This window comes from Populus trichocarpa, chromosome 7 (assembly GCF_000002775.5).
Source record: "Populus trichocarpa isolate Nisqually-1 chromosome 7, P.trichocarpa_v4.1, whole genome shotgun sequence".
Classification (NCBI taxonomy): domain Eukaryota; kingdom Viridiplantae; phylum Streptophyta; class Magnoliopsida; order Malpighiales; family Salicaceae; genus Populus; species Populus trichocarpa.
The window spans coordinates 12,341,667-12,368,422 of record NC_037291.2 but is presented as its reverse complement, the minus strand read 5'-3'; the positions used below and the strand labels follow the sequence as shown (position 1 = coordinate 12,368,422).

The window sequence follows — 26,756 nt, the reverse complement described above, 5'->3', positions numbered from 1 at the left end:
CACAAGGGTGGATCCAGGCGTATTTTCTCACCCAACACTTCTCGGGTATTTTGAGTAAAATACAACTCTAATGGGTCCGCGCCTAACACTCCTCGGGTATTTTCTCAGGATTCTATGCTGGTCTCTCGATATTTTATATTGATCAAATACGTATTATTTTGAGTAAAATACAACTCAAAATATCATAAAAGGTAAAATTACACTCAAGCCCCTCCTCACCATAAAATAATAAGATTTATGGGTTATAAATACACCATAAATTCTTCAAGCCAAATATATCATTGCACTTTCTCTCTCAACAAAGTTATTAACTTTACCATCGGAGAATCTTCACGTTCATAAATATGATCTTTTGCAAGTACGAGTTACAAGTCATTTAGCTTATCAGGCACCACGTGCTACTACTACAGCTATCGATCACCTGGCTTGCTAGACACCACCTACTACTACCACAGTTATTGATCACCTGCTAGCACCTACCAACCCTCTGAGCTTTTCATATCAACTCACCAGATACATTGATTATAGAAAATGAATCAGATTACTTGAACTAAAAGATCAACAAATTATCAAATACATTAGTTTTATTCATAAACATTTTGGATTTTGGGACTCATTATTTGTATATTAAGTTTTTTTTTCTTATATATACTTTGCATATAATTTACATATTGTAACTTTTTGAAAAAACATATTCTTGGAAAAAAATTTGATAAGAGAATTCAATGGAGAAATGTCAAAAACAATTCCGATACACCAATTGATCAACATTTTTGTATTGAGAATTGGATGACACATTACCAAATATACTAAATTGGTTCACTAAAACACTATAACAATGTATAATCTTGCCATGAAAAAATTCATTTCAGTCCTCAATTCTTTTTTAATTACATCTTTCTATTTCTAATTTGTCAAATGTTATTAAGAGAAGAAAAAATTGATGCTCATATAAGTTGTGAAATTGCCCAAAAAAAGAAAAAGAAAAACAATACCTAGGAATATCTTGGCTACCAACCGTGAAAGGAAAAACAATTGATGTATCTGAAAAAAATTATTGTTTCTATAATTTTTTATTTATTTGTATAGCATGACTGGTGAAAAAAATAAAAAAATCAGTTCATAAAAAAAATAAAAAAATAAAAAAGATTCGAAATACTGGATTTGCTTGTTACACGCTACAAAGCCGTTTCCACAAAAAGATAAAGCCTATTTTGCTACTCCCAACTCTCTCTTCCGCACTTCCTCCCCTCTTCTCTCTGTGATGGCACTAGCTGCTTCAGCTCTTATGCCTCTCAATCGTAAGTTTTCTTTCTCTCATACTCAACCATTTCTTTTTTCCTTATTTCCCAATTCAGTGCTTTCTCTGCAAATCCTTACACTCACTAAAGTTGTTAAATTTTATGCCTGCAAAGGGATTCCAAATGCAAATAGATGGAACAAGGTATCATCTCGAACTTCACATAGCATCAATTTCTCTTTATTATTTGAAAAGCGAGGAATTGGATTTCGAAATGGAATTGTTGCTGTTGCTGCCGCTGCTTCTCCTAGTCCAGTCAATGAAGATATATCTCAAAAAGAAACTCCCCAGAGAATTTATACATGGCCTGATAATAAGGTCAAAGTTTCAATCCTTCTATCATTTTTTTTTCGATTTGCAAATTTCTTAATGTTTGGTCATTGGGTATGCGAATCTGTGAAGTTTAAATCTCTTGACTTTTCCTTAATGGTGAAAAGATCTTCTCCATTTTGTAAAGTTTGTTGCTTTTTTAACATACTGGCCGTGCCAATGGTGTTGTTTCTCATGGGTTTATTTGCATTTGATTGTTTGGGCAGTAGAATTGTGTAATCTTCTTGATTTGATTTTTGTTAAATTTAAGCGAGTGGGTCTTCAAAGTTTTCTTATATTAGTTCTTTAGTTCTACTTGCACTAAACTGGAGTTCGTCTAAAGTCAAGGCTTGAATTCTGATATCCTTAGTGTAATTTCAGCATATTTTTCTTTTTGTTAACAAAAAATGCATTTTTTCTTTTATACATGTTTTTTTGTTTCTCAATCGTAAAATCAATTCAATGTCTTGATATAAAGTCATGAGCTTTGATGGAATTGAACTCGCAAATTTAGTAGGTATGAGAATATCTTTTTTATTAGAGTATGATAATGCTTCCACGCGCACACATGCTTGGATGATGTGTAAACAGTATGTGGCCTTTTGTCTTTTTGCAAATTTGAAACTATCTTACAAGTTTTAGTTTTGAGAGATGATGTGTTTTAAATAACATATTGTGGTTTTGGTTACAGAAGCCAAAGGTGTGTATACTAGGTGGTGGATTTGGAGGCTTATATACTGCTTTAAGACTAGAATCACTTATTTGGGCTGACGACAAGAAGCCTCAGGTAAGAATTTATTAATATAGCTTTGATGTGCACAAACAGGCGTGCTTCTTTTGATCATTTAAAAAATTCTGATTTTTTTATTGCTGCAATGATCTCTGAATATAATTTACAGTAGAGAAGGGAGAACTTAAGAACATAAAGTATATTCATAACTCGGTGCTATTATTAACAGCTTTGATGTTTGTAAATTCTGGGCCTAGGTTCTTCTTGTCGACCAGTCTGAACGTTTTGTTTTCAAACCACTGTTGTATGAGCTTCTATCTGGAGGTATGTTGTTCATTGTGTATTGCTAGTGACAATTCCTTATAAATGTCATTATCAAAGTGAATGGGTGATTGAATCTAATGCAGAGGTGGATGCATGGGAAATTGCTCCCCGATTCTCAGAATTGCTTGCAAACACTGGCATACAGTTTCTCCGAGATAGGGTAAAGATGTTACATCCTGCTGATCACTTGGGCATGAATGGGTCAACAGGATCTTGTTCTGGAGGAACCGTGGTGCTTGAAAGCGGCCTTCTTATTGAATATGACTGGTATTGCTTCATTCATCCTCTCTGCCATATTTTTGTGTATATTCAAGCTTCCTTTTTATCATTAAAAAAAAAATCTCAAGAAAATGGGCTCTTTCTCTGCTCTGATATTGTGGAGAAACTTATTTGATCTAGTAACAATTGTAGAAGAAAAAAGGATTAGCAATAATGTGCTAATGTTCTTACACACACTAAAAAATATGAAATGTAATGTCCTTTGGCACCTTAGGAGCTTTGTTGACATTGTATGGTGCTGTTGATCAGTTTCCAAGTAAATTGACTCTTGCTTACGTTTTAAGTAAAACTCAAATTCCTTGCTGATTTTACTTTCTTTTGTCCTGGGCAGCCAGGTTGGTTCTTTCTTTGGGGTCTGAAGCTAAACTTGATACTGTACCAGGTGCTGCAGAATTTGCATTTCCATTCTCCACTCTTGAGGATGCCTGTGTAAGAGTTTGGCTGTTTGACTTCATGCATTGGACAATAGGGAAGACATTTGTATTCACTGCCTTTACTTATTGGTATCTTTGCAGAAGGTTGACAATAAGTTGAAAGAATTAGAGAGGAGGAAGTTTGGCAAGGACTCTCTGATTCGTGTGGCTGTTGTCGGCTGTGGTTACTCTGGAGTTGAGTTGGCTGCTACAGTATCAGAGAGACTACAAGACAGAGGTTTAGTACAAGCCATTAATGTGAACACTACTATCTTGCCAACTGCCCCTCCTGGCAATAGGGAAGCTGCACTTAAAGTAAGATATCTAGATTTTGGATCAGGAAAACATTTTTTTTTTAAATCTTACTGGTGCAATATTTAGTTACACCTTTACATGCTCAAAGGGACATGAATTAGTGATACCTCCTTGACTACTCGCTCTTAATTTCAGATATATTCATTTTGTTATTAATTAATAGGTAGAGATCAACACCTTTAATTCCAAATAAAAAAAAAGTGCTGAGAAAATTTTCATTTTCTTGGAATGCTGTTAAAGGCAACTGAGTTCATTTTCATTTTTCATGTTCTTGATTGTTCCAATCTATTTGCTTTAGGAATCTGGAGTTTTTATCATTCTCACTGGTGCTCTAATTTTTTCCTTGATTAAATTATAAGTTTACCTGCAATCAGCACTCTGAAATTTACGTAGCTTTTGCTATTGGAACTAGGTTCTTTCATCCAGGAAAGTCCAGCTTCTATTGGGTTATTTTGTACGCTGTATCAGGAAAGAGAGTGACTTGGAAGGTTCTGCAATGCCAACAGAGGCTGGGGTATTTCCGAAAACACTAGCAGAACATGGTTCTGAGAAGTATATTTTGGAACTTCAACCTGCTGAAAGGGGATTACAGAGTCAGATTCTCGAAGCAGATCTAGTGTTATGGACTGTTGGGTCTCAACCCCCGCTTCCTCAATTGGAACCCTATGATAAGACCCACGAGCTTCCTCTAAATGGCCGGGGACAAGCAGAGACAGATGAAACGCTCCGTGTCAAGGGCCATCCACGCATATTTGCACTTGGTGACTCTTCTGCTCTTAGGGACATGAATGGAAGGATTCTTCCAGCAACTGCTCAGGTATTGTATTATTTCAATTTCTTAGATGTGGGAAGAAAATGCTCTCTTTTCCATTTTTCAATATGAACATTTCCACACCACCAACCCCCATTCACTGACTCCTTGCTGCACCTCTCAGGTTGCTTTCCAGCAGGCTGATTTTACTGGCTGGAATTTGTGGGCAGCGATTAATGACCGGCCTTTGTTGCCATTTAGGTTCTGTGATTATAGTCTGTCTTATGGAATGTCTTCAACTAGCTTACTTCTTACAGAAATATCATTTACATGAAGTTGCATCATTTGTATTTGATTGCCAGGTTTCAGAATCTAGGTGAAATGATGACTCTGGGAAGAAATGATGCTGCTCTTTCACCGAGTTTCATTGAAGGACTAACCTTAGAGGGTCCTGTTGGCCACGCTGGTAATAATCTATTTCAATGCTGTGGAACATCTCTGGTCTCCTTTGTTTTTATCCTAATTTATAGCCACAAATTTCCCATTGTTGCAGCGAGGAAAATAGCCTATTTGATTAGATTACCAACAGATGAGCACCGGCTTAAAGTGGGAATTAGCTGGCTTACAAAGTCAGCTGTAGATTCAGTTGCATCAATACAAAGCACCCTTAGTAAGGTTCTCTCAGGCTCGTAGACTCTTTCACATCATTTACGAAAGCAAGCTTGAAAAGCCTCATGGTTGTACAGAGCATGTTTTTTTACTTATCCCATACATTACTCAATGCGAGGATATCCTTGCAACAATGAGCTTAATTTGCATCCTTGTTTTTTGTTTCAAATTATGAGAAGAATGAAGTGTTGACGATGATCAAATTAGACTTGAAAAGCGAAGGAAGCCATTATAATGCCAGCAGACTATTCCCTTTCAGTCCATGGTATTGTTGTTATTGCATGATTTTGGTATATATTCACCCAGCCAAATGGAGTTCATACCTCATTCTTCTCTTCCACTCCATTTTTGTTCATCCATCCTTTTCCCTTTTCATCCAAACATATCGTGTTGTTTGCATACCCTCTTCTTTCTCACCATCCCCTGTCCTTCCTAGTTCCCACATCTAGATTTGTTTTAATACATGAAAATCTGAATGGTGGGTTTCATTAACAAGATCTTTACTTCCATTTAATGATCCAAAACAAGTGGAAGTAAGGAATCATTGTTAAACTGATGCAATTTTAAGACTCTTCTTAATGGAGCAAATTACAAGTCACTCAACGCCAAAAATATCAGTCGAAAACGCATAAAGGTAACCACATGGAATCGTTCGTGTGCTTTAGACTTCCATTTTGTTGTGGCTTCTGCCGATGCCTGCATGGGAACAATCGGATATTACAGATGTCTAGTTAAGTTGTGAGCGGCAATCATGGCCCGAACCTCATTTTGATTTCCAAAATGTTGCAAAAAGCTTTGTATCAAAGGCCTGGCCTCCTAGGCTTAAAATCAAGCTCAAACTATATTGATGCCGTCACATAAATCAAGCAATAGTAGCAGTGTGATGAGTTGTTTGTTTATCCTCTCTCCCTTTTCAATTAAGCAATAAATTGTCATAAACATTGGCACGTAATGCTGTTTACACTCGAAATATTTAATTTCCTTATGTCATACTTTCATATAGTTATGGAATAATGAACATTTATGGAAATAAAAATGACATAGAACACAGTGGGTCTGACGATTGAGATTGAAAGCTATATTTTGCCAACGTGCATTCATGTGATCGAAATAAAAAGTAGGTCCTACTCTTCAAAGGGACAAAAAGCCTCCTGATTGTTACATTGTTTGCATGTCTTCAGAATGGTTCTCTTCTTCACTTCAAAGGGACATGGAGACTTCTTAAGCAGGGAGCGTGTTAGTGCCCTTGAAGCCACAAATTCATTTACTAATCTATAGTCATGCTCCTTTCAACATTACCGGAAGAGCAGGTTAATAATTAATGATGTTTTAAAATCTAAAATATATAAATAATAGGTTGTTTAGTATTTTAAAATAGATATATATCTTTTTGCATATTATTAATAAGATAATAAGTATGATAGGTCTCTTAAAAAATCTCGTGTACATTTATAAATATAAAAAAGTCATTACATCGGATATGAATAACTCACATAATTGTTCTAAATGGAGAGGCGTCATACCTACAATCATAGTTTTCAGACCCGGCCCGGTCCAAGGTCCAGGTTCCGGGTTTTGACCGGGTCACCGGGTTGGCCGGGTCAATTCTTTTTTTAAAAAAATCTAAATGACGTCGTTTTAGTAAAAAAAAAAAAGTCAACGGGTTGCAACCGGTTTTTGACCGGGTCAGCCGGGTCACACTGGATTTTTCCTTGCCCTATTTTTTCTTCAACCCGGCCCGGTTCCAGCCCTAGGTCGGTCGGGTCTCGGGTCGACCCACTTGGTCGGGCCGGTTTCAAAACTATGCCTACAATACTTTTAATTTAGGGGATCGTCTAGGATCATATATATAGTCTTAAAACCTGATAATGATTGAATTCAAATGCTCTGGGTTTGACATGATTACCAGATCCATGTTATATTGGCTTTAGCTGATTGCCAAACCCAAATTCTTCGAGTCTGACATGTTTGTCAAACTCACACTATCTTGAACTTGATCAATTACTAATCCCAAATCTTTTAAGTTTAAAATGTTTATCAGATACATTTTATTTTTAAGATTTTTTATTTATAAAAATCTATAACAAAAATTGTTGACTCATCAATGCAAGAGTAAGATCACAGCCTATTCATTCGTCACTCATCAACATGATGGTTCTTTTCTCCTTCTTGAAAAGAAATCTTGTCATTTGTTGAACGTCTTTTAAATGCTGAATAGATAACCAACGCCATAAACGTGAAAGGTTTGGAAATGAGGTTGTATCTAAGACAACTCTGTAGTGAGATCGATCTGCTTTAATGGAGACTGCTCACCAACTGAAAGTAAAAGAGATGGTCTGAGAATACCACTTTCCCTCCAAACTAGTGATTTATAACTTCATGTAACTGACTACAGACAAGGAGTGTTGAGTGCAAAGATCAATTTCTTGCAGTCCATGGAACAAGAAAACTTTTTATCAGTGGCCATAATTGAAGCCCTAAACACCAAGACAGGAAGATTTGCACTCGAAACTAACAAATTGAAGCCCTAAACACCAAGTCAGAAGCAGCTTCTTAATCACGGTTCTTGGTGTAGGTTGTAACCACCATGGAAAATCTTGAACTACTTCTATTTCCCTGGATCAGTGAAGAATTTCTCTTCTGCATCGGAAACTTGTGACTGGGATTTTACCACATTTCTCATTTCTTATTGTATTAATTAACAATCTAATGCTGTCCCATTAAACGATATTATCTTCTTGAGTTAACAAGACTGTCGAGTGTTGACTTTATTTCTCTTGATTCATGGTTCAAGAATAGAGTGTTCCAACCATCTAGGTGGTGACCCAATGGTAAAAACTTGGGATTAAGAGGTTTGCTCTCTCTGTGGTCTCAGGTTCGAGCCCTGTAGTTGCTCATATGATGGCCACTGGAGGCTTACATGGTCGTTAACTTCAGGACCCGTTGAATTAGTCGAGGTGCGCGCAAGCTGGCCCGGACACCCACGTTAAACTAAAAAAAAAAAAAAGAGTGTTCCAAATAAACTTTCCGTGATGCACAAGTAAAGTTCGGCATAAATAACCTATACAGATATAGGGGTGAAGGCTGGTGGCTCAAACTTTTATCCTAATTAAATAGATTGGGACCATAATGCACCAAGTCCTGTTGAGTGAATAGGGAAATTTTATATAATTTTCACCATTAATTGAAAAGCTCGTCCGCGTACCTCTCCTTCAAAACACTCCGCAGCAATTATATGATTTTCCGAAACGGTCAAATAATTTCCGTAACAATAATAAATTTTAAGAATATCAGTCGAGCTATCTAATTATAAGACAAATTTTGAATTCTGATAACTGAAATTAATAAATAGTTGGTTAAACTATAACTGAACTTGGTTGTAATTAGTGTGTGATGCAAAAGCATTTAATAGTTGAAAACCATAGATTTAGTTAATGAATTGTAGCTCAATAATTATCATTAATGAAGCTAAATTACAATTAATGTTTTTTTTTTAAAAAAAATATCTCAAATCTAAATCTTTTACTTAAAAAATCAAGATTCAACTTAGATTTTGTTAATGCCTTGTTTGTTTTTAGAAAAACAAATTCTTGAAAACTATTTTCCCCACTTTTCTATGTTTGGTAAACATACGAAAAGTTAGTTAAAGAAAAGTGAATTCCGGTCAAAGAAAAAATTAACTCACATCGTACTATAGTGTTTTTCTTTTGATAAGAAAAGAAAAACACTTTCATTTCTTTACAAAAAAACATAACATTGTCTCAAATCCCTGTATCTCTTTCTCTAATCTCTTTAGAGGAATAATTGAATCTCAATTTAATTTCTTGAAATCTCAGTTAGATGCAATTATGCTACTCAATTTCATATATGTATTTTTGTTAAACTTCATATGATTTAATAGGTTGATTTGAAAAATTTCAACCTAAAATTTTATACTCTAGTTCAACAAATTTTTGATTCAGTTAAATTTTATTGATTTATGATCTGATCGATTAGAAAAAACTCAATTCAAACCTAATTGAAATTATAATAATAAATTAAAATAATATTTTATTGATTCATGACATGATCAACTAGAAGAAACTCAATTCCAACCCAATTGAAATTATAATAACAAATTAAAACAACATTGTTTTACAATAAAAAAAAAATTAATATACCCTATTGATCCAACAACCTCATGACTCGTTCTTTGTAGAGTACGAAGTTGAGTGAGATAACTATCTATGTTTTATTATGTTAAGAGTGAAGGGGTATATCAAGATTAGAATATTAGACAAGAAACACAGAAGAGCTTGAGATAGTCATATGATGGAGGAACAGAACACGACAGAGGCAGTAAGCAAGAATAAAAAGGAAAGAAACCAAACGAGCCATCATCTGGCAGTTACAACCCGCCAAGAAAACAAAAGTTGCTAACGTCCATCAACTTCTTTGATTTTCTCAGCCCAATATTAATATCCTAACTTACCTGAAAACGACTCTCTCTCTCTCTCTCTTCTTTGTCTACAGCTTTCATTCCATACCTATCTATGAAGGGAGCAGCTCAATATTAGCTTTCAATCAAGTTACAATTACAACATTTTCCTTGTCATCTCCGCCCTCTTGGTCTCAGCTCTTGTCTATATGTACCCTTTTGAGGTGGTGGTTTCTTTTTTTTCATGCTAACCTCTGCCGGTATTCAGTACTGCTTCATTCCCTAAAACCTACCAGCTTTCTCATGGGGTTGTTCAGAGCTAAGGGTGTGGTTTACAAGCCTGTTGAGAATGTTAATCTTGGCCCTGATAGTGATGAATCCTATATAAAAGCCAATGTTAAAGGTTTTCATTTCCATCTTCGATCCTGTTCTTGCTTTTGATTGCTATGATTGATCTTTCTGTTTTCTGCTAACACGGGAATTTGTAGACGAGTTTTAATGTTTTATTGTCTCGGTATTGAGATTCGTATACTGTTATATCATTTTGTAGGCAGAGAATTTTGAGTCAACGGAACATAACAATCAAGTGAATCATGTTTGTATGTCATTTGCTGTTAAGATTCTGACTGTTAATTTGTTGTTCTGGTCTGGTACAGAAATTAATCGCTCTGTTTAGACAGAAATTCTGGCAAGACAGGTTGCTTGAATACAACTTGCTGAAGTACTTTTGTTTGTTTGATTATACAATGTTCGCAATTTAAGTCTGGAATCAGTGATGGTGAAACCACATACTCTTAATTAGAGTCTGGACTAGTTTCACTACGCTTCCTGTCCTTTCTTCATCATTTAATTAAAATCAGAATTACCACAAGCAGAAACATGCTATTTTGAAGTCTTGATTAACACACATACGTCCTTGTGCATATGCCTATGCTTGCCTATATCAACGCATATACTCGTGTTTGAGTTTATTTTCATGTTGTTGATAAATGGTATGTGCACTATATGCTAAAGTTTGCGTTTGTTTCTTAAGCTCCTCGCATGGCTGGATTTCTTGCCAAGATTTTCGCCTGGTTTCTCGAGTCGCGAATTTTCGGAGCATTCCTTCTGTACATCTTGAAGAGAAACAATCTAATTCACAAGGTATGTCTTTTCGTTTCTTCGTCATCTTACTCTGTAACTCTGTTCCTAGCATCTTTTTCATCCTCCTATGAATGATCAATTATGCAACTATTGATCTGTTACATTTCCCTTCTAGTTAATTGTCAGCATCTCCTTTCCCTTTTGCGTCGAGCTTCCACGTACTAATCAGTGATTATAATCAAAACCATATCAAGAAACATCATTAGCATCTATGCTTTGGTTCCTTCAAAGTATTAAGATAGTTATGCAGCTTTCTCAACTTTCTTCTTTCTGAATTGTCATCTTTAAGACTAAAACTATACAAGGGCCCATATTTTTTTAATTGTACAAGGAAGTTGTTATTGGTAGGTTATGAGTATGCAGAATGTACGCATAGTTCATTGAAATTTATATGACACCATTTTTTGTTCTTTCTTCTTATATATATTTTTTAAAACTTGTTGTTTGACAAACTAACCAAGATTTAAAGTAAATTCAGAATAACCAAAATTTGTGTACATTGCTACAATGCTGAATTAGATTTTCTTTTGGTAGTGAGATTAGACAGCGACACAGTATAAACTAGGTGTGCTACCTTGATACATCACCTAAGCTGATTTTAGCCATTAATTTTGGTATGAAAGTAAGCTCCTTCAATGGCTATAGTCCCCATATGGCTGTACTGGTGTGGACAGGACCATTCTACAATCTTGCCAGAGGGTTTTTAATGGTGCTATTTATTGTTAAAGGCACCGTTGGAGCTTGGTAGCTGCAAGCCCACCTGGCCGAAGGATAAAGTGCATATTGTCATCTTCACTTCATTGTTTCACAAACCATGCTGACTCTTCCACAGCCAAATTCTTAAATACCTAGTCTTGCCTACTTGCAGAGCTGCAAGCCCTCGTTTTCTTCGCAAGAAACTGTTCAAGTGACAGCCATTAAAGATTGTTTTATTGTGATCCTTCGAAATATCCCAGCAGAATTCCTCATAAACACATAGTGGCATTATCAACTGAACGAAGTTGACTAAACTTACACTTCAAGAATATGTCTTAATTAACATTAGCAAATACAATTTCTTATCTCAAAGCCTCCATCAAATATTGATTCATCTAAAATCCCACCACTGATACTAAAATAACAATAGTAATAATCATGGTGGGGGCAGCTGCGGTATTGCTGGTGATAGTGATGATGATGAGAGCTCAGAAAAGATAAAAAGATTATAAAGTTGCGATCCATTTGCTCTGCATTGCATCCAGTTTCCGATGAAAAATCACGGAACATTGTTGAATATCCTGATTCACTGGACTACCAAAAGTTGTGGATTACTAGAGAATGACAAATGAAGCATAGGATGATTCAGCCATGAGCAGTTTTTATGTGCACGAATGCAAGCTTCCTAGTAGCTGAAAAACAAATATATGAAATGGTACGAACTCATAAACCATAATTCGAAATCCATGCCACCTGAGGTTTCAAAAATAAAGTCAAAACCAAACTCCCAGTACCAGAAAGAAGCCTCAGCCATTCAATTTTTCATCAGTTGATGTTCATAAAATTCCAGGAAAGAATACTTGATTTTCTAATTTTTTTGTCTTTCAAATATGCTTGAGCTAGAAAATAGCCAAACAAAGATAAGTTGTGGAACATTTAAAATATCAGATTTTTCATCATGTCACTGGAGGGCTTGTTACTCGTTCACAAATCTTGCAAGCTGGTCATATGTATATGAGGTCACACTTTAAGGCCTCATCTTGACATCACAAAAAAAACAACCTTTATTACACCATTTCTTTCTGATATTCTATGTCAAAGACTCACGAATGCCTGCTACTCTTTCAGCTTGTTACAAATGCAGAGCTGGAGGATTCACCTGTCTATGTCCCTTTGCATCCATTTGAAGGTAGGTTCACTACCTTTAAGTTTCCACCTCTTCTACTATCTCTGGTACTATTCACAGTCTGTAAATTGTTTATAGTTACAAAAAAGTTAGCATCAAGCATGTCTAGAAGAGAAAACCCTGATCTTTCAGGATTTCAAAAAATTATAACATGATCAGCCATTTATATTGCTTTCATTGGAGTTCCATGAGAAAGATTTTGATTTCAGTTCATCACTGCAGAGCTCAATGAAAAAGAAGTCAAACACGTAAATTCTGATCTATCACCATCTGAACAAGTTCAGCAGGCAGTTGGTTGTCTGCCTCTACCTTCAGAGAAGATTGTTAATGGATTGAAGCCATCTTCCCGTCGCTGGACAGTAATGGATTATTCTAAAGCATATAGCTCTGGAGAAATAACTCCGTACAAGGTACATAATTTCTTTCATGAGATGTTCTTTTCCGTTGCTGTTTGAAGTTAATGAAGCTGTAACTTGCACAAACACTTGAAACCTTAAAGTCTAATTACGTCATTCAAAGGCTTTCTTTCAGTCTCTTTTCTTGTTGCCGTCAAGCTTCTCGTGTAAAAAAATTCAAAGCAGTTTCCCATAAGTGCTTGACGTTATTCCACTTAGCACAGGTTGCAGAACGACTAGTAGCTGCAATCCATGAATCTTCCAGTCCTCCATTGGACATGGCATTCTTTATTAATTATGATGCTGAAGATATTTTAAGGCAGGCTAAAGAATCAACTCTTCGGTATCAAAGAGGTAGGCTTCATCGAAACTCATGAGTAAATCTTTGCGCATGAAAAAAATATATTGCAAGTTCGATAATCATCCTTCCAGAAAGAGTGCGCACTATATGTTTCATGAAAAATATCGGGTCTGAATTTATTGATGGTCTCATTCTTCTAGTCTCCTGAACCTTGTTATTTTCTTCTAGCCCACTATATTAAAGTAGTTGCTTTGAACATGCTACAAAACTCATACTTGTTCTGTTACACCCAGGGGAGCCAAGATCGGTTCTAGATGGAGTTCCAGTTGCAATCAAGGATGAAATAGACTGTAGCCCTTATCCAACAACAGGTAACTCATCGCTGACCATGTTGGTTTAACAAATTTCTCTGCTTAATTCTTCTATTAGTATACACTTCCCTTTTGTTGGTGTGTCTACTGATGCTGCCAACCGCAATTAGTTTGGGATTGAGGCCTGGTTGTTGTTGTTTTCACTGATACTATATATCACATTGATTTTTCTAGGAGGCACTAAGTGGTTGCACAAATTTAGACCTTGCAAAAGTGATGCCTTCTGCATTTTGCGCCTCAGATCATGTGGTGTGGTAATTATTGGAAAAACCAATATGCACGAGCTTGGCGCTGGAACAAGTGGAATAAATCCTCACTATGGGTACAAACACTCAGCTTTTCTCCTCTTATAAATTTGATAATATCCTGCTAGAAATCTTGGAAGTCACAACAAAAATACAGTACAATCTCTTCTTTTTTCTTGTAAATTCAAGTATAGTTTATTCTTCTCTGTTTAACTTCAGAAAGGTCCAAGAAAATGATGGTATCTCCACAATTATGAATGTTGTAGGGCTACTAGAAATCCATACGATCCTAGCAGGATATCTGGAGGTTCTTCTAGTGGATCAGCTGCAGTGGTTGCTGCAGGACTTTGCCCTGTTGCCCTTGGTGTTGATGGGGGAGGTACTTAAAATTCATCCTTCACTAAACAGTAATCGTATTGTGATTTTATATGTATATTAACTGAATACAGAAGCTAAGCTGAGAAACACAAAAATAACATCTGCTATTGTTATTTCCCAGTTTATGAATTTCACTGACACGCCAAGAGGAAGATATTAACTGTTGAATTTAAAGCAAAGTAGACAAGAATTTCATTTATACAAAGACACTTGCACCCACAGCTAGCTTAGGCACTCACTAGCTATACTTGTTTTATCACTCACCACTGTTTTTCTCACAGTCGCGGCACAACACACCACTTAAATCTCACTCTCTTGCACTCACAAGTTCTTATTTTACAGCACGCACACCACTTTTTTCTACACCTATTCTTCTCACTTGCTGCACACCCTAACACAAATACTTCATATACATACTAAGTCGGTTGAAAGAATTGTATAGAGATCTTTTTCTTTTTTCTTTATTTTTTACATTAATGAAAAGTTGGAACTAGAATTCTCTAGAGATGTTATTCTTGCATTAGTGGAAACTAAGTCCTAGAAATATCTTGCATGAGAATAACCGGGTTTCTATAGAATGAGAAAGGTAGGGGAGAAATATGGAATGATCTTCAACACCCCCCCGTCATTCCAGATTTCCTTATTATCATTATTTATGTTGAAAACATCACCTATTTAATCTTTCATGCAAAATATTTGGATTCGATAATTAGTTGAACCTAAGAAAACATAGGTCTGACAAGATATTAAACCTAATATGTTTGGGATCAGTCACCAGCTAAGTTCAAAGTATCATGGATTTGGTGATATGCTAAACTCATCATGTCTGGATTTAATTATCAGTTGAATCCAAGATAATATAAGTCTAATAAGATATCAAACCTAATATATTTAGGTTTAGCAGTCAGTTAGACCCAGGATAATAGAATACTGGCAAGATGTTAAACCCAGGTAACAGAAGATAGGTTGATAATCTTTGTCAACCAACCAAATGTTTTATCAAAATCTACCTTTTTTGTGGTGTGAACTCTTCATTCAATGAAAAAACCTTGTATTTTTCTTTCAACCCGTTTGGTGGTTTCTTAACCTTATATGCCCATTTACAGATATCCTAAGATTTCCTCTGACTTCCTTGTCTCGCTTTACTTCAATGTGAGAATCTCTTTCTTCGTTACTTCTTCCCACTCGACATTTCTCGACACCTCTTCAGATATCATCGGCTCCATCGCTTACTTTTCTTCAACCAAGCCCTGTGAATATAATGAATCTTCTACAATGGGCAATATTTATTCCCCAGTTTTATATTTCTCACCAGTTTGCAACTGACTCTCTTCGTCCAACTCCTCACTAGATGGGCATGTACACTCCTCCATTATCTTTGAAATTAATGGATTAGTTTCCACCAAATTGTTGACTTCTAATGTAGATAATGAAGGAACTTACAAATAAACTTTAACCCTAAAATATGATAATTTTAGCCTTTTGTATATAGACTAAGTACATAAATATTTTTTTTCTCACTTGAACCAATAATTTAAGAAAAACCCGATATTCTTGTTTTACTTTCCCTAGAAATCTTATCTTTAATGCTTGGAGTAGAACAAATAAATATTTGTTTTCTGCAGCTTGCCAAGATCATATAGACAGACTTTTTTAACAAATTAATAAATTTATTTGTGAAGGAAGGTTCTGCCATTTATCCAGAAAATTCTGCAAAATTGTGAAACATATCGCCATGTATCATGTCAATAATATCTAAGTATATACACCTTTCATCATAATGTAATTAGGATCCGTGAGAATGCCAGCAGCTCTTTGTGGTGTTGTTGGTTTCAAACCAACTTTCGGGCGTGTACCTCACTCTGGGTGAGAGCTCATTTCTATCTTGATTTTATTTCAGAAATATTTGGTTTTCTCAACGCGGATGAAATTTCAATATTGTGAAGATAAATTTTCCATTTTTTCAGTGTTCTTCCTCTGAACTGGACAGTGGGGATGGTAGGAGTGTTAGCAGGCACAATAGAGGATGCATTAATCGTGTCAGTGTCATCTCTTTATTCCAACTTTTTTTCTGAGTTACAATTTTATGTTTCGATGCCTTTTTCATAAATTTGAATAGAGTTCAAAGTACATTATTTCTCCAGTTATGCAGCTATAAATGGCCCAGTTCCATCCCATGAAACCTCTGTTATACCACCGGTAAGAACCTGCTCCGCAACTTTCTTTTAAGTTTAAACTCCTACCCTCTGAGCACTCTTTGGAAGTGGCCTTGTTAACTATTTCAGAGTAACATCTGATAAAACACAAAACTTTCCTTCTCTGTTTCTGAAACTATTAGACAAAGATGTATTTCCCAATGCTACAATCAACAAATTCAGTGTCAGACATCACATTGGCAAGATACGGGGAGGTTAGTATATTATCAACCTTAGATTCACATATATTCTTGTTTCAAGTGAATTATAATCATGCAGAAAAATCCATTTATCTGTAGCAGATCATTCTTCTGATTCTTTCCTTTTGATTATTGAACCACGAAATGGATCCATTAGTGGTTTAATGATTGCAGTGATGATATTAGAACATGCTGTTCCCTAGCATTGCACAAGCTTTCTGAGAAGCATGGTTGGAAGGTATAGATAATATATCATCCTGTACAAAATTCGATGCAATGATGAAGTTTTCTGCATGTTTCTTTGAAGAAATTTAGGCCTTCTATTTTCAAGGAAGCTCTTGACCAGCTTGGCCATTGTACATTGTCTGCTAATGCTTTATATGGTCTTTTGCATGCAAGACTGTAGATGTTACCATACCAGACATAGAGGCGATGCGCCTCGCACATTATTTAACAATTGGATCTGAGTGCACCGCTGCTCTTAGTTCTTATCTAGAAAAGTTGTGAGTTGTCTCTGGCTACCACATTTTCATCTTTCTATCCAATAAAATATTGTTAAACATGGATGGTGATATTATGTGCTCTTGAATAAAGGGATATTGCAGAGTCAGGATGGGATGTAAGGGTAGCACTTAGTGTTTATGGTGCTTTCAGTGGTGAAGATTATATAAAGGCTCAGAAACTTAGGTACATTACTGGCTACATTTCATTGTTTTTTTATATATAATTACAAGGCATGGTGACAGTTGAAATTAAATTGGATCATAAATGGAATACCAGCTTCCAGCATCAGTAAATTCCGAAAATCTGACTTGAAGATACATAACAACATGATGAGCCTTCATATGCTGCATTTCATTTTAGTTTTTCTGGTTTTCATCTTGTGATGACTTCTAGTTTCAAATATTTCATTGGTGAAGCTTTGTGTTAAGTACATCAGTGGCAAAATTTTCTGTTTCACCCCAAATCTGCACAGTACCTCTAACTAGCAATATTTAGTTATCTATGACAAAGTAACTCAACTATTTAGCTGGCCATTGTTTCATGTAATGGTAAAAGTCTCGAACTCCTAAACACAAGTAGCGGATTCAGCTCTAACAGAAGCGCATTCACGCAAAAGTTCTTGAAGCTTAAGACCATTTCCCTTCAATCCCCTGCTAGTGTTCTGGATTGATTTCTAGCAGTATATCTGGTTCTCAAGATATTATACTTTCATATAACTTCTATCAATGAGTTTACAAGTCACTTTCATTGATTTTTAATTCCAGCTCATATTTAAACTTCAATTAGACATTCCCTTATCATCAGCATTTCGAATCCCCTTGGGAAATAGATAGCCTGTAGGTGAAGTTTACTTGTTAGTTAACAGCAAATCACTTATCATTTTGACTCCTACATAATTCTTCATTTAATTGTTTGCATTTCATGACTACATTTAATGATTCAAGATCCTATGCATTTGCAGGAACCGCCAGATACAATTTCACAGGAATATATTTACAAAAGCAGATGTAATTGTTACACCAACAGTAGGGTATTGATTTCTCCTTTTATTTGTCCTGTCCAAATGTTACTGATGCATGCTCTCCCGTATTTGTTTCAAAGGGCTCAAATTGCACTCTATAGTTGCTATCCTATACTGTAGACAGTATTGCATGTATGAAGCTACTATCTTCGACATCAAAATGCGCTTTCATCCTGCTTATGCCTGATATTCATCTATTTTATACGACAGCGTAACTGCATACCCTATTTTGAATGATGCTCTCCATACTGGTGAGCTGGACTACATAAATGGAGGTAAGAAGTTCATGGCATGGCAAGATTTTAACAAAAAATGTACAACGAAAATGTTTGAACCCTCAAATGGCTTCACTATAAACTTTCAACTAGTCAAATAAAAATACAATTTCGTAATCATGGTGACCCACTTTTACTTTTGCAGCTGCGCTAGTTCGGTATCAGATAGCAGGAAATTTTCTGGGATTACCTGCAGTTACTGTTCCGGTAATGATCTTCAATGCTAGGTCCTGCTCATTATTTTATTTGGCTAGTTTTCTTCTATTAACCTGAAATATGTAACACAGGTTGGATATGACAAAAAAGGGTTGCCTATAGGCCTTCAATTTATTGGAAGGCCATGGTCTGAGCCAACATTAATCCACATAGCACATGCTATGCAGGTATATTATCAATTTATCATGTTTTGAGATTTAGATTTGTATAATGTTCCTCTCCTTTTCTTTCAATTTGACTCTTAAGATACATATTAAAAATGCTTGCAAACTTGATATTCCAAGTATTCATGTCTAGCCATATGCATGATGTGCTATTATTATCTTTTCCACCTCCAGTGATGTGTTTTCCATGTAGCATTTAAGATAACTATTTGACTAACTGTTTCAAGGAAGAATCGTCTTTGCAAAGCTCCCAGGCAATTGGATTGTCTTAAAATTTGAAAATCTTTTTACACGATGTTCATGTTATTTATGCATAGGGACTGATCCGTGAAGTATTTTGGTTTCAGACTCTGTGCATCTCAGAGTACAGAAAACCACAGGCTTTCTATGATTTGCTCAAGAAGGATTAACTGAAACAGGAAGCTTCAAAAGATTGAAGACGGTCTTTCAATTGTCAAAGTATTTCTACTCCCAGTTGTTTCCTCTTGCTCTTTATGAAAATGTGGAAACGTTTTGCATGGAGTGCCTGGTTATCCTTAGCTTTTAGCACTACTATGTAAAAGAATTTCCACAATCAACATGTATTTTATATTTGATAAAAAAAAAAAAAGGTTACTTACATATTGGTTATATTTGTATGCACATCAAAGCAATCATCATACCCAGCATTTCCACTTGCACACCCGCAGGCCTTATTGTCCAATTTTAAAACTTTGAACCCATCCCTCAACAGGATCTTTGTCAAACTTTGATCAGCCATATTTGTATGCACATAAAAGCAATCATCATACCCAGCATTTCCACTTGCACACCGGCAGGCCTTAATGTCCAATTTTAAAACTTTGAACCCATCCCTCAACAGGATCTTTGTCAAACTTTATCAGCCATATATAAGGTTTCCGTTCTTGTCGGCTCAGACTCTAGCCCTTCTTGTTCAGGACCCTAACCTACTGCCACAGATTCATTCTCACGCATCTTGGCTTGTTCTTCTTCCCTCTGTTATTTATCAACTCGTGGTTTAAAGGCATATTTCGTCCCCGGATAATAAATAGCCTATCTGTCAATTTCAACCCAGTTGTTCCAAAATATTCTGACACGTGAGATCCAACTGTATTTTTTGGTGGAGTGATTATGGTGCTGCTGAGTAGTGATGGTGGGGGCAGAGGAGGAGAGGTGGTGGTGGTGATAGTGGGGTGGTGGCAGCAGTGGCAAAAGCGAAGGCAATGGTGTGGTGGGTTTCTTAAGACAGGACAACAAGGACCAAAAGGTGATGACAGTAATCGAATAGTTGGAATATAGTGCAGGTGAAATTTCACAGGAGTGCCATGAATTGGATAAGGTGAGAGAGAGAAATATTAAGCAAAATTATATCCATTTAATTATTTTTGCCACTTTCAACAAATACCAAAATCATATCCTGTCATTTTGAAATTGAAAATTTCAATTCGATAAGCATCAGAGAATCTCAATTCTTTTTGTAAAATGTTTTATGAGCCAAAAATATTTTTCAAAAGGCGAAGTTAGTAGTTTATTTAGGTAATATCATTTTATTAGACAGTTTGATAGTCAATCAAAAGTTTTTAAATGTCCATTCTTATTTAAGCATGCTTGCTAAAACTCTAATTTATTTATGAAAAAATATTGCCGCCACTTCCCCACTGCAGAAGCAGAAAGCTGTCAAAAAAGCAAATTGAAATTCTGAAAAACGTAGAGGAAAATATTGATTGTTATGTATTTTTTTTTTATGGATAATTTGTTTGTAAATGAGGTGATATTTATAATTTTATATAAATACAACTGCAAATTCAAATGAAGGAATCTACATTCTTTATGACAAGAATGAATGCTTTACAGTGGAAAAAATTTAATACCTAGTTGTTTCCTTAAATTTCACTCGTCATATACTAATTTTCATTGCGAACCCTGCTAAGACCTCTGGGGGGAAACTTTCCAAATCCATTTCTGTTCTTTTCAGAAACAAAGCTCGAGTTTAATGATAATGATGACTCCCTATTACTTCCTTTCTTTGATCTTAAAGCACCTCTACTGACTTGGAAGGCTTCAGAATCTCTACCTGAAGATAGATTTCTAGGATCAGGTCTCTGTTGTTCATCATCAGCATGAGCCTTTAATCCTTCACTACTGGCATCTGAGGATTTCTCAGAATCAAACAAGAGGTCTTCGAATGTTGCAAGAGATTTCAACTGAAGACCAAGAGATGAGATCGTTTTCTGGCAATCTGCAAGTTTGCTTGCAGCAACAGCTAGCTCTTTCCCCTGCGATAAAAAACAAGATGTGAATACCATTTACCAAAGCAATTGTGTTTAGCAAATTACTATTGTTCTTTAAACCCATCTGTTTTTTTAACAGATCATGTCATGATTAGCATGCATCCAGAAATACAAGAATTTTAGGTATCTCATATCATTCATAACTGTGATGCCAATTGGTTTTATGAGGTCAAAAATGATTCTGACAAAGGATATCATTGAAAAAATGATGCAAGAAATTTTGAAGGTAGCTTTGAAACCTTTTTTTTTTTTTTTCTTGTAAAGGTAAAACTGCTCTTTTTAATGGAAGCTAACCCGAGAAAATATTTTATTCCCTTTGAGATAAAGTTTCAAATTTAATCGAGTAGCTAACTAAAAAGAAAATCATTGAAAAGAACAATAACGCAACAAGGACCATTTGCTTTTGTAGAAGTTTCGCAATATGAAAGTTAATCAGAAATGGACAACAAGGATTACAAGATATTAGATATAAAGACTTGAATTTGTCAAAATTCAAGTTTAAATGGTTACAGCGAACAGTGGTATAACTAGTCTATAAAACAGTCCTCTCCTGAGACTTCGAAATTTGAAAGAAGTTACAGACTACCAGTTGAAAGTCATCCCAGAATGCAAATCACTATGTTGCACAGAATAGGAAAAGGAATTCAGGACATTTTGATCCCAGAACAGTATAATGGCGGTAGATTTATTTATCAACTAAGGTGGTTTTTGATGTTGTGGTAACGGTTGCTTTTCAAAGTGTTTTTTTTTGTTTAAAAATGTATCAAAATAATGTTTTTTCATTTTTAAAATTTATTTTTGACATTATTACATCAAAACAAATACAAAAAAACTAATTTAAAGCAAAAAAAAAATCAAAAGCGTGGTTTGACCACAAAAACAAACACTACCTAATGGTTGGCTTGGCTTGTTATAAGTTGGGGTAACAGAGTATAGCAGCCAAGATGGAAAATGCAAGTGGATCAATATGCATGGCAGATTTAAGGCACGAGAGACCATGTAAGTTGACTCAATTACAGTAAATGCAGCATTTATGAACTTGGAGTGGGAATAGTTATTGAGCTTCTAGTAAGTCTCAAGATACTGACCTGTGTAATCTTCAACTCTTCATTAAAGCTGGCAACACGCCTGCGCTCATTCTCGTGCTGGAGCTCAGCTTCACATTTCATTTTTGAGAGCTCATCCTCCAACTGCTGGCTCTTTACAGCATTTTCAGTTGACAAGGCACGCTCTTTCTCAACCTCCGAATCTAACGAAACAACTTTAGAAAGCAAGGTTTTGATCTCAGCTTCAGCAATTCTGAGTTGTGATTTTGTCTCTTCACTCTTTGCTTCAATGTCCTTCATCTCTTCCTCTCTAGCTTGGCTTGATTCATTTGCAAGAGCTAACTTAGCTTGCAGCTCCCCTATCTTTGTATCTGCTTCATGCAGGTGACTCCTTAATGTCTCGAGCTGCCTCTGGCATTTAGTCAAAGCCATTTCTGATTTATTTTTTTCTTCTTCCATCTTATCCAACTTCTCCTCCAGTTCAGCAGTCCTGTTAATCATGGATTCGAGTTCTTCTTTCCATGGGTTTCCACTACCATTGCCTTTATCCGATACAGGTTCTGCCTCAAGGTAAGACCTTCCACTTAATGTATATGGAAAAGCTGCGAGTCTTTCCATTTCCAAAAAATCATCCATGAGATTGATTTCTACAGAATGAACCGTGCGGTTTCTTCCAATAGGCTTCCAATTCTTATATTGATCAAATTCTGTAGCATGAGCACAGGCCCGTGAGTCAGAGCAGCTTGGGTCACATTCATTCATTTCCAAGCCACTCATCTTGCATGAATGACTTTCAACTGCCAGTAGCCTCTCCCCAATATCAGATTGCCTGTCAGTGATAGACTCGTCACCAATTGATGAGGCAGTTAAAGATTTATAATCATTAGCAGCTGATGCTTTACGAGCCATGGCTTTCAACTTCCGACACTCGGCTTCAAGCTTAGCAAGCTTCTTTATGCTTTCCAGGTGTAGTTTGCTTGCTGTTTCAGCAGCTTGGGTGCTCAAGTCCCTCTCCAAAATCCTAATCTCTATCTCCTCAGCTCGAGAAAGGAGCTCGCGCTTAAGGGACATGTTCTCTTTCTCTACAGCATCAAACCTTTTCCATAAATCCGAATCAGCTGAAGTAGTAGCTTCATCTTTTGCAGTTTGAAGCTGGGCCTCGAGCTCAGACTTCGTTGATTCCCATTCACTAATTTTCTTGGTGACAACTTCGTTGATCCTTTCATCTTGCTCTTCTCTTGATTGTCTTAGCTGCCTCACACATTCCTTCAGTGCTGCATCCAGATGACCAACTCTATCTTCAAGTGCAGAGTTCTTCTTAGTAGCATCCTCAAGTTGTTGCTTTAAAGCTGACAGATCATTTTCAGCTTTCTCCCACCCTAGAGTTTGAGGCAGAAAAAACAAATAATAGTGATAAACCAGATATGGGAGGCAGGTTATAGATCACATCCCTAATTAGAATAAGAAATGGAATAGTGTTAGAAAAAGACGTTTACGGACAATCTTTAAAAAATGCCATCAGATCCCTTTTTGTTCTTTTTTTTTTTTTTTTTCCTTTTTTTATGGTTGGGTTGCACAACGGAGAAGCCCTCCTTCAGCCTTAATCCCTCTCTGCTCTCGTACCTATATCATGGGAGGGATTCAACAGGTATCTTAGAAAAAACTAAGTAACCTGACAAACTGGGCTAGCCCTGAAGTGTGTTTTTTTTTTTTTTTTATTCAAGAAGTTTGTACTGTTTAATTTAGAAGAGACTAAACACTAGCTCAACTTTCAACAGAATTTGAGAGTAGAAAACAATGAGACAAATACCTGAGACTGCTTCTTCTGCAACTTTGGCATGCTGCTTTACCAACTCTTCTTTGGCACTAATGTTCAGGAGAGCAGCAGATAGTTTCTCTGTCAAAGTCCTCACATTGTCACTATGGTCTTCATCGGTGAGTACAGACTTAGATGTAACTTCTGGTGATTGAGGATTATGAATTGTATATACCTTTGCCAAGAAGAAGGGGAAAAAAATCAGAATTTCCCCCACATCACTTAAAAGCACAAAGCCCTCATTTGCATGTTGAAAGCAAAAACCAGGACATAATGACCCAATGGCAAATCATTAAGACAAACAGATTCTCAATTTTCAACCATTGACAGAAATCTCAGTTTCAAAAGCATACCAGAGCTTTTATGTAGACACAAATTGATTGTGGGAGTAGAAATCCTCTCAATAGGAATAGGAATTCCATCCTGCTAAACAGAACCTAAAATAAACTAAATTGATTGTGGGAGTTAAACTGCTGGTGCTAGCATAATAGCTTCGGATTCACGGAACACAAATCATCCTTCCCGATCCATGTGGAATCAGGATGGTGAAGAGACTAAGAGAGGTGATCCGATATGAAGATTCAAGCCAAATTTTATTCTGTTGGTTATGATTCATCAAGTACGAATATCGTACAAAGACTGCTCAAGGGATCTTATACAATCTCCACCTTCAGAATGGAAAGGCCGAAAGGCACACTGTTAAAATATGGACATGTTAAAGTAAAGTTCCACTGTAAGGGTGACTCTTACTGTTCATTCTGACTGTGCATCTTCTTCTTCCACTGAAACTGATTGGATGATGCATGCCTTGCAGAGCAGGTATTATCCATGCTACAAACTACAAATCAGGTACAGGCATATTTCTGATGGTTGAAGCAGATATTTTAGGTAAGGTTGAAATTATTTTTAGCCATGTCCAAGAAGTTTCAAGTCAAGTAGAAGCTAGCCCCAGAAACATCCAAGGATCTTTAGAGCAAGTGGTAACTTGTGTTCAATCTGGGCTTCAGAATGATGAGGAAGAGAAACAGACTGCGATACTACTACAAGTAACGAGCCATAACTGGCGGAAATTGAAGAAGATGCTGATGAAGCCTCATGAAAGAGATGGAATTTGTTGGAACAGCAAAGAGTTTGAGGAATTGGCTTCATTATTCAATCCCTATCTAATGGTGCTATTGAGGAGAAAATGATCTCAAGCCTAGGCCATAGATTCATTTGAGTCGACTAAGAAAAGCTCATTTATATCTAAATCGCTCCAGCAAGCCTCAAAAATCAATGCCGTAGATAAAAATGCTCATAATTTTTGCAGTAATTTTCTGTCACAAGGAAAATTCAAACAAGCACTGCAAGCAAGCAACACCTTAAGTGCCTCATAAGACAATACAAAATAAGAAAGGATTATACTTGAATGTATGGGAAAAAATTATCCTAAGATAAGACCAGCAGGATTCATTTGAGAAATTTCTTTGAGTGCGTTTCTGCAAACTCCAAAAGATGAGCAAAAGGATATAAATTGAGACCTCATCTGAAGAGTGGCAGGCCATGACAAATATCGCATAAACAGAGATTCCAAGTTTGACAAAATACATTCCAATATCCAAAGTTCATTCCACTTAATGTTTTTTAAAATCTTTTTTTGAAAAAAATAAGGTATAGGAGTATAGCAATATGCAAAAAACTCAAAACCCAAAATTGAACCAACCTGGTCATCAGAGAATCTTTCAGAACGAGAAGATATGGACCCTGAACTGTCTGTTTCCCCGGGACTCTTCTCTGACGACTTCCTTCTCCATAACCAGCTCCTCCTGTCCATCTCCAGTCCCACCAAAGTATCACTATCCCCTCACACAAAATTCCATTCTTTTCATTGTAAAGCTACAAACACAACCACCCAACATCATTAAACAAAAACCCAACAACCTTAATCCTACAATGTGACCAACAAACCAAGTGTTTGCTTTGAAATCTCAGAAGTTCAAGGATACCAAACAATGTAAGCAAGCAAGCAAACAAAAAGGGTCAAATCCAACTGTTACAAACAAATAAAAATGAGTAGTCTTTTTGGTAAAGATATTAACATTGCTTAGAATTCACTCTCCATAACCAATCTAGAAACAATGTCCTAACTTTTTGAAGAAGAATCATGCTCATCAAAAGATGGATATATCTGATAACCCTTTTAAAGTTTGGCTCTTTATCTGTCAACAATTACTTGAGACATAAGATTTTGAACAACTCATCAACTGGGCACCTACCAAATCCCCCAAATTTCACGCCATGAAATGAGTGTCATAGAAATAAAGAAGAAAATCATAGATGGATAGAAAGAGACAGAAAGGACCACATGAGAAAAGGCCAATACTGCCTAATAGCCAATAATAACCCCATTTCTCTTCAACAAAATTATCTATCTATCTAACAAAACTAAGAAAAGGCAAAGACCCGCCTTCAAACATCACATGAAGAAGCAAGAAATAATTGCTAAGGCAATAATACTCATCCCAAATTATCTCAAGCTAAAATCTTTAAATTAAATTTTTGTAAAAAAAAAAAAAAAAGAGGTACCTTTAGCTTTGAGACAATGAAAAAAGAAAAATCAATCAAATATTGATTGACGAAAAAGAGTTACAGAAGCAAGCACAAACAAACTGTGCAGAGAAATCTGAGGAATGTCAGTACAAAATGCAGGTGTTTAAATAGGGAGATTTTTTCTCTTTTTTTTATTTTTTGAGAATCTTTTCTTGGTATTTTTTATTTTATTTGTTCAATTAATGAGTTGTAAATCAAGATAGTGTACGGCCAATTG

At 36.0% G+C, this 26,756-nt stretch overlaps 3 protein-coding genes across 4 annotated transcripts; 2 read left to right on the top strand and 1 right to left on the bottom strand.

The window, feature by feature from the left end:
- The first annotated feature begins 1,152 nt into the window (after positions 1–1,152).
- Positions 1,153–5,348, top strand: LOC7490188 (alternative NAD(P)H-ubiquinone oxidoreductase C1, chloroplastic/mitochondrial). Of its 2 annotated transcripts, none has more exons than XM_024605019.2 (11): positions 1,153–1,301; positions 1,416–1,618; positions 2,301–2,396; positions 2,597–2,663; positions 2,747–2,930; positions 3,278–3,371; positions 3,458–3,670; positions 4,083–4,487; positions 4,606–4,682; positions 4,784–4,887; positions 4,975–5,348. In XM_024605019.2, exons 1-11 carry the CDS (start codon positions 1,265–1,267, stop codon positions 5,112–5,114), a joined length of 1,620 nt encoding a protein of 539 aa, XP_024460787.2. In that variant the 5' UTR covers positions 1,153–1,264; the 3' UTR covers positions 5,115–5,348. The 2 variants fall into 2 exon arrangements, with proteins under 2 accessions (XP_024460787.2, XP_024460786.2); XM_024605018.2 differs by having other exon boundaries at positions 1,187–1,301; positions 1,392–1,618.
- A 4,056-nt stretch (positions 5,349–9,404) lies between these two features.
- On the top strand, positions 9,405–19,427 carry LOC7466777 (fatty acid amide hydrolase). The gene is made up of 20 exons (XM_002309914.4): positions 9,405–9,910; positions 10,541–10,650; positions 12,475–12,535; positions 12,755–12,942; positions 13,152–13,281; positions 13,522–13,599; positions 13,774–13,921; positions 14,111–14,223; positions 16,013–16,088; positions 16,190–16,261; positions 16,367–16,421; positions 16,561–16,632; positions 16,775–16,855; positions 17,017–17,120; positions 17,212–17,304; positions 18,083–18,151; positions 18,353–18,417; positions 18,563–18,624; positions 18,705–18,800; positions 19,145–19,427. Exons 1-20 carry the CDS (start codon positions 9,811–9,813, stop codon positions 19,205–19,207), a joined length of 1,836 nt encoding a protein of 611 aa, XP_002309950.3. The 5' UTR covers positions 9,405–9,810; the 3' UTR covers positions 19,208–19,427.
- Positions 19,428–20,549: 1,122 nt separating this feature from the next.
- LOC7466778 (filament-like plant protein 3) lies at positions 20,550–26,621 on the bottom strand. The gene is made up of 5 exons (XM_024605678.2): positions 26,516–26,621; positions 25,653–25,825; positions 23,945–24,125; positions 22,177–23,513; positions 20,550–21,073 (listed from the first exon to the last, which is right to left on the bottom strand). Exons 2-5 carry the CDS (start codon positions 25,761–25,763, stop codon positions 20,702–20,704), a joined length of 2,001 nt encoding a protein of 666 aa, XP_024461446.2. The 5' UTR covers positions 25,764–25,825; positions 26,516–26,621; the 3' UTR covers positions 20,550–20,701.
- Between the last annotated feature and the right edge of the window lie 135 nt (positions 26,622–26,756).

Bases quoted from the DNA above. Each gene is read 5' to 3' on its own strand.
- LOC7490188 (XM_024605018.2), top strand. From the start codon at position 1,265: ATGGCACTAGCTGCTTCAGCTCTTATGCCTCTCAATC. The intron at 3,372-3,457 runs GTAAGAGTTTGG...GTATCTTTGCAG, and splicing joins CCACTCTTGAGGATGCCTGT to AAGGTTGACAATAAGTTGAA. The intron at 4,488-4,605 runs GTATTGTATTAT...TGCACCTCTCAG, and splicing joins TTCTTCCAGCAACTGCTCAG to GTTGCTTTCCAGCAGGCTGA.
- LOC7466777 (XM_002309914.4), top strand. From the start codon at position 9,811: ATGGGGTTGTTCAGAGCTAAGGGTGTGGTTTACAAGCCTGTTGAGAAT. The intron at 9,911-10,540 runs GTTTTCATTTCC...TTGTTTCTTAAG, and splicing joins TATAAAAGCCAATGTTAAAG to CTCCTCGCATGGCTGGATTT. The intron at 13,922-14,110 runs GTACAAACACTC...TGAATGTTGTAG, and splicing joins GGAATAAATCCTCACTATGG to GGCTACTAGAAATCCATACG.
- LOC7466778 (XM_024605678.2), bottom strand. From the start codon at position 25,763: ATGGACAGGAGGAGCTGGTTATGGAGAAGGAAGTCGTCAGAGAAGAGT. The intron at 23,514-23,944 runs GTATTTGTCTCA...CTCAAACTCTAG, and splicing joins TGCAGAAGAAGCAGTCTCAG to GGTGGGAGAAAGCTGAAAAT. The intron at 21,074-22,176 runs GTCAGTATCTTG...TTTTTATCGCAG, and splicing joins AAGAGTTGAAGATTACACAG to GGGAAAGAGCTAGCTGTTGC.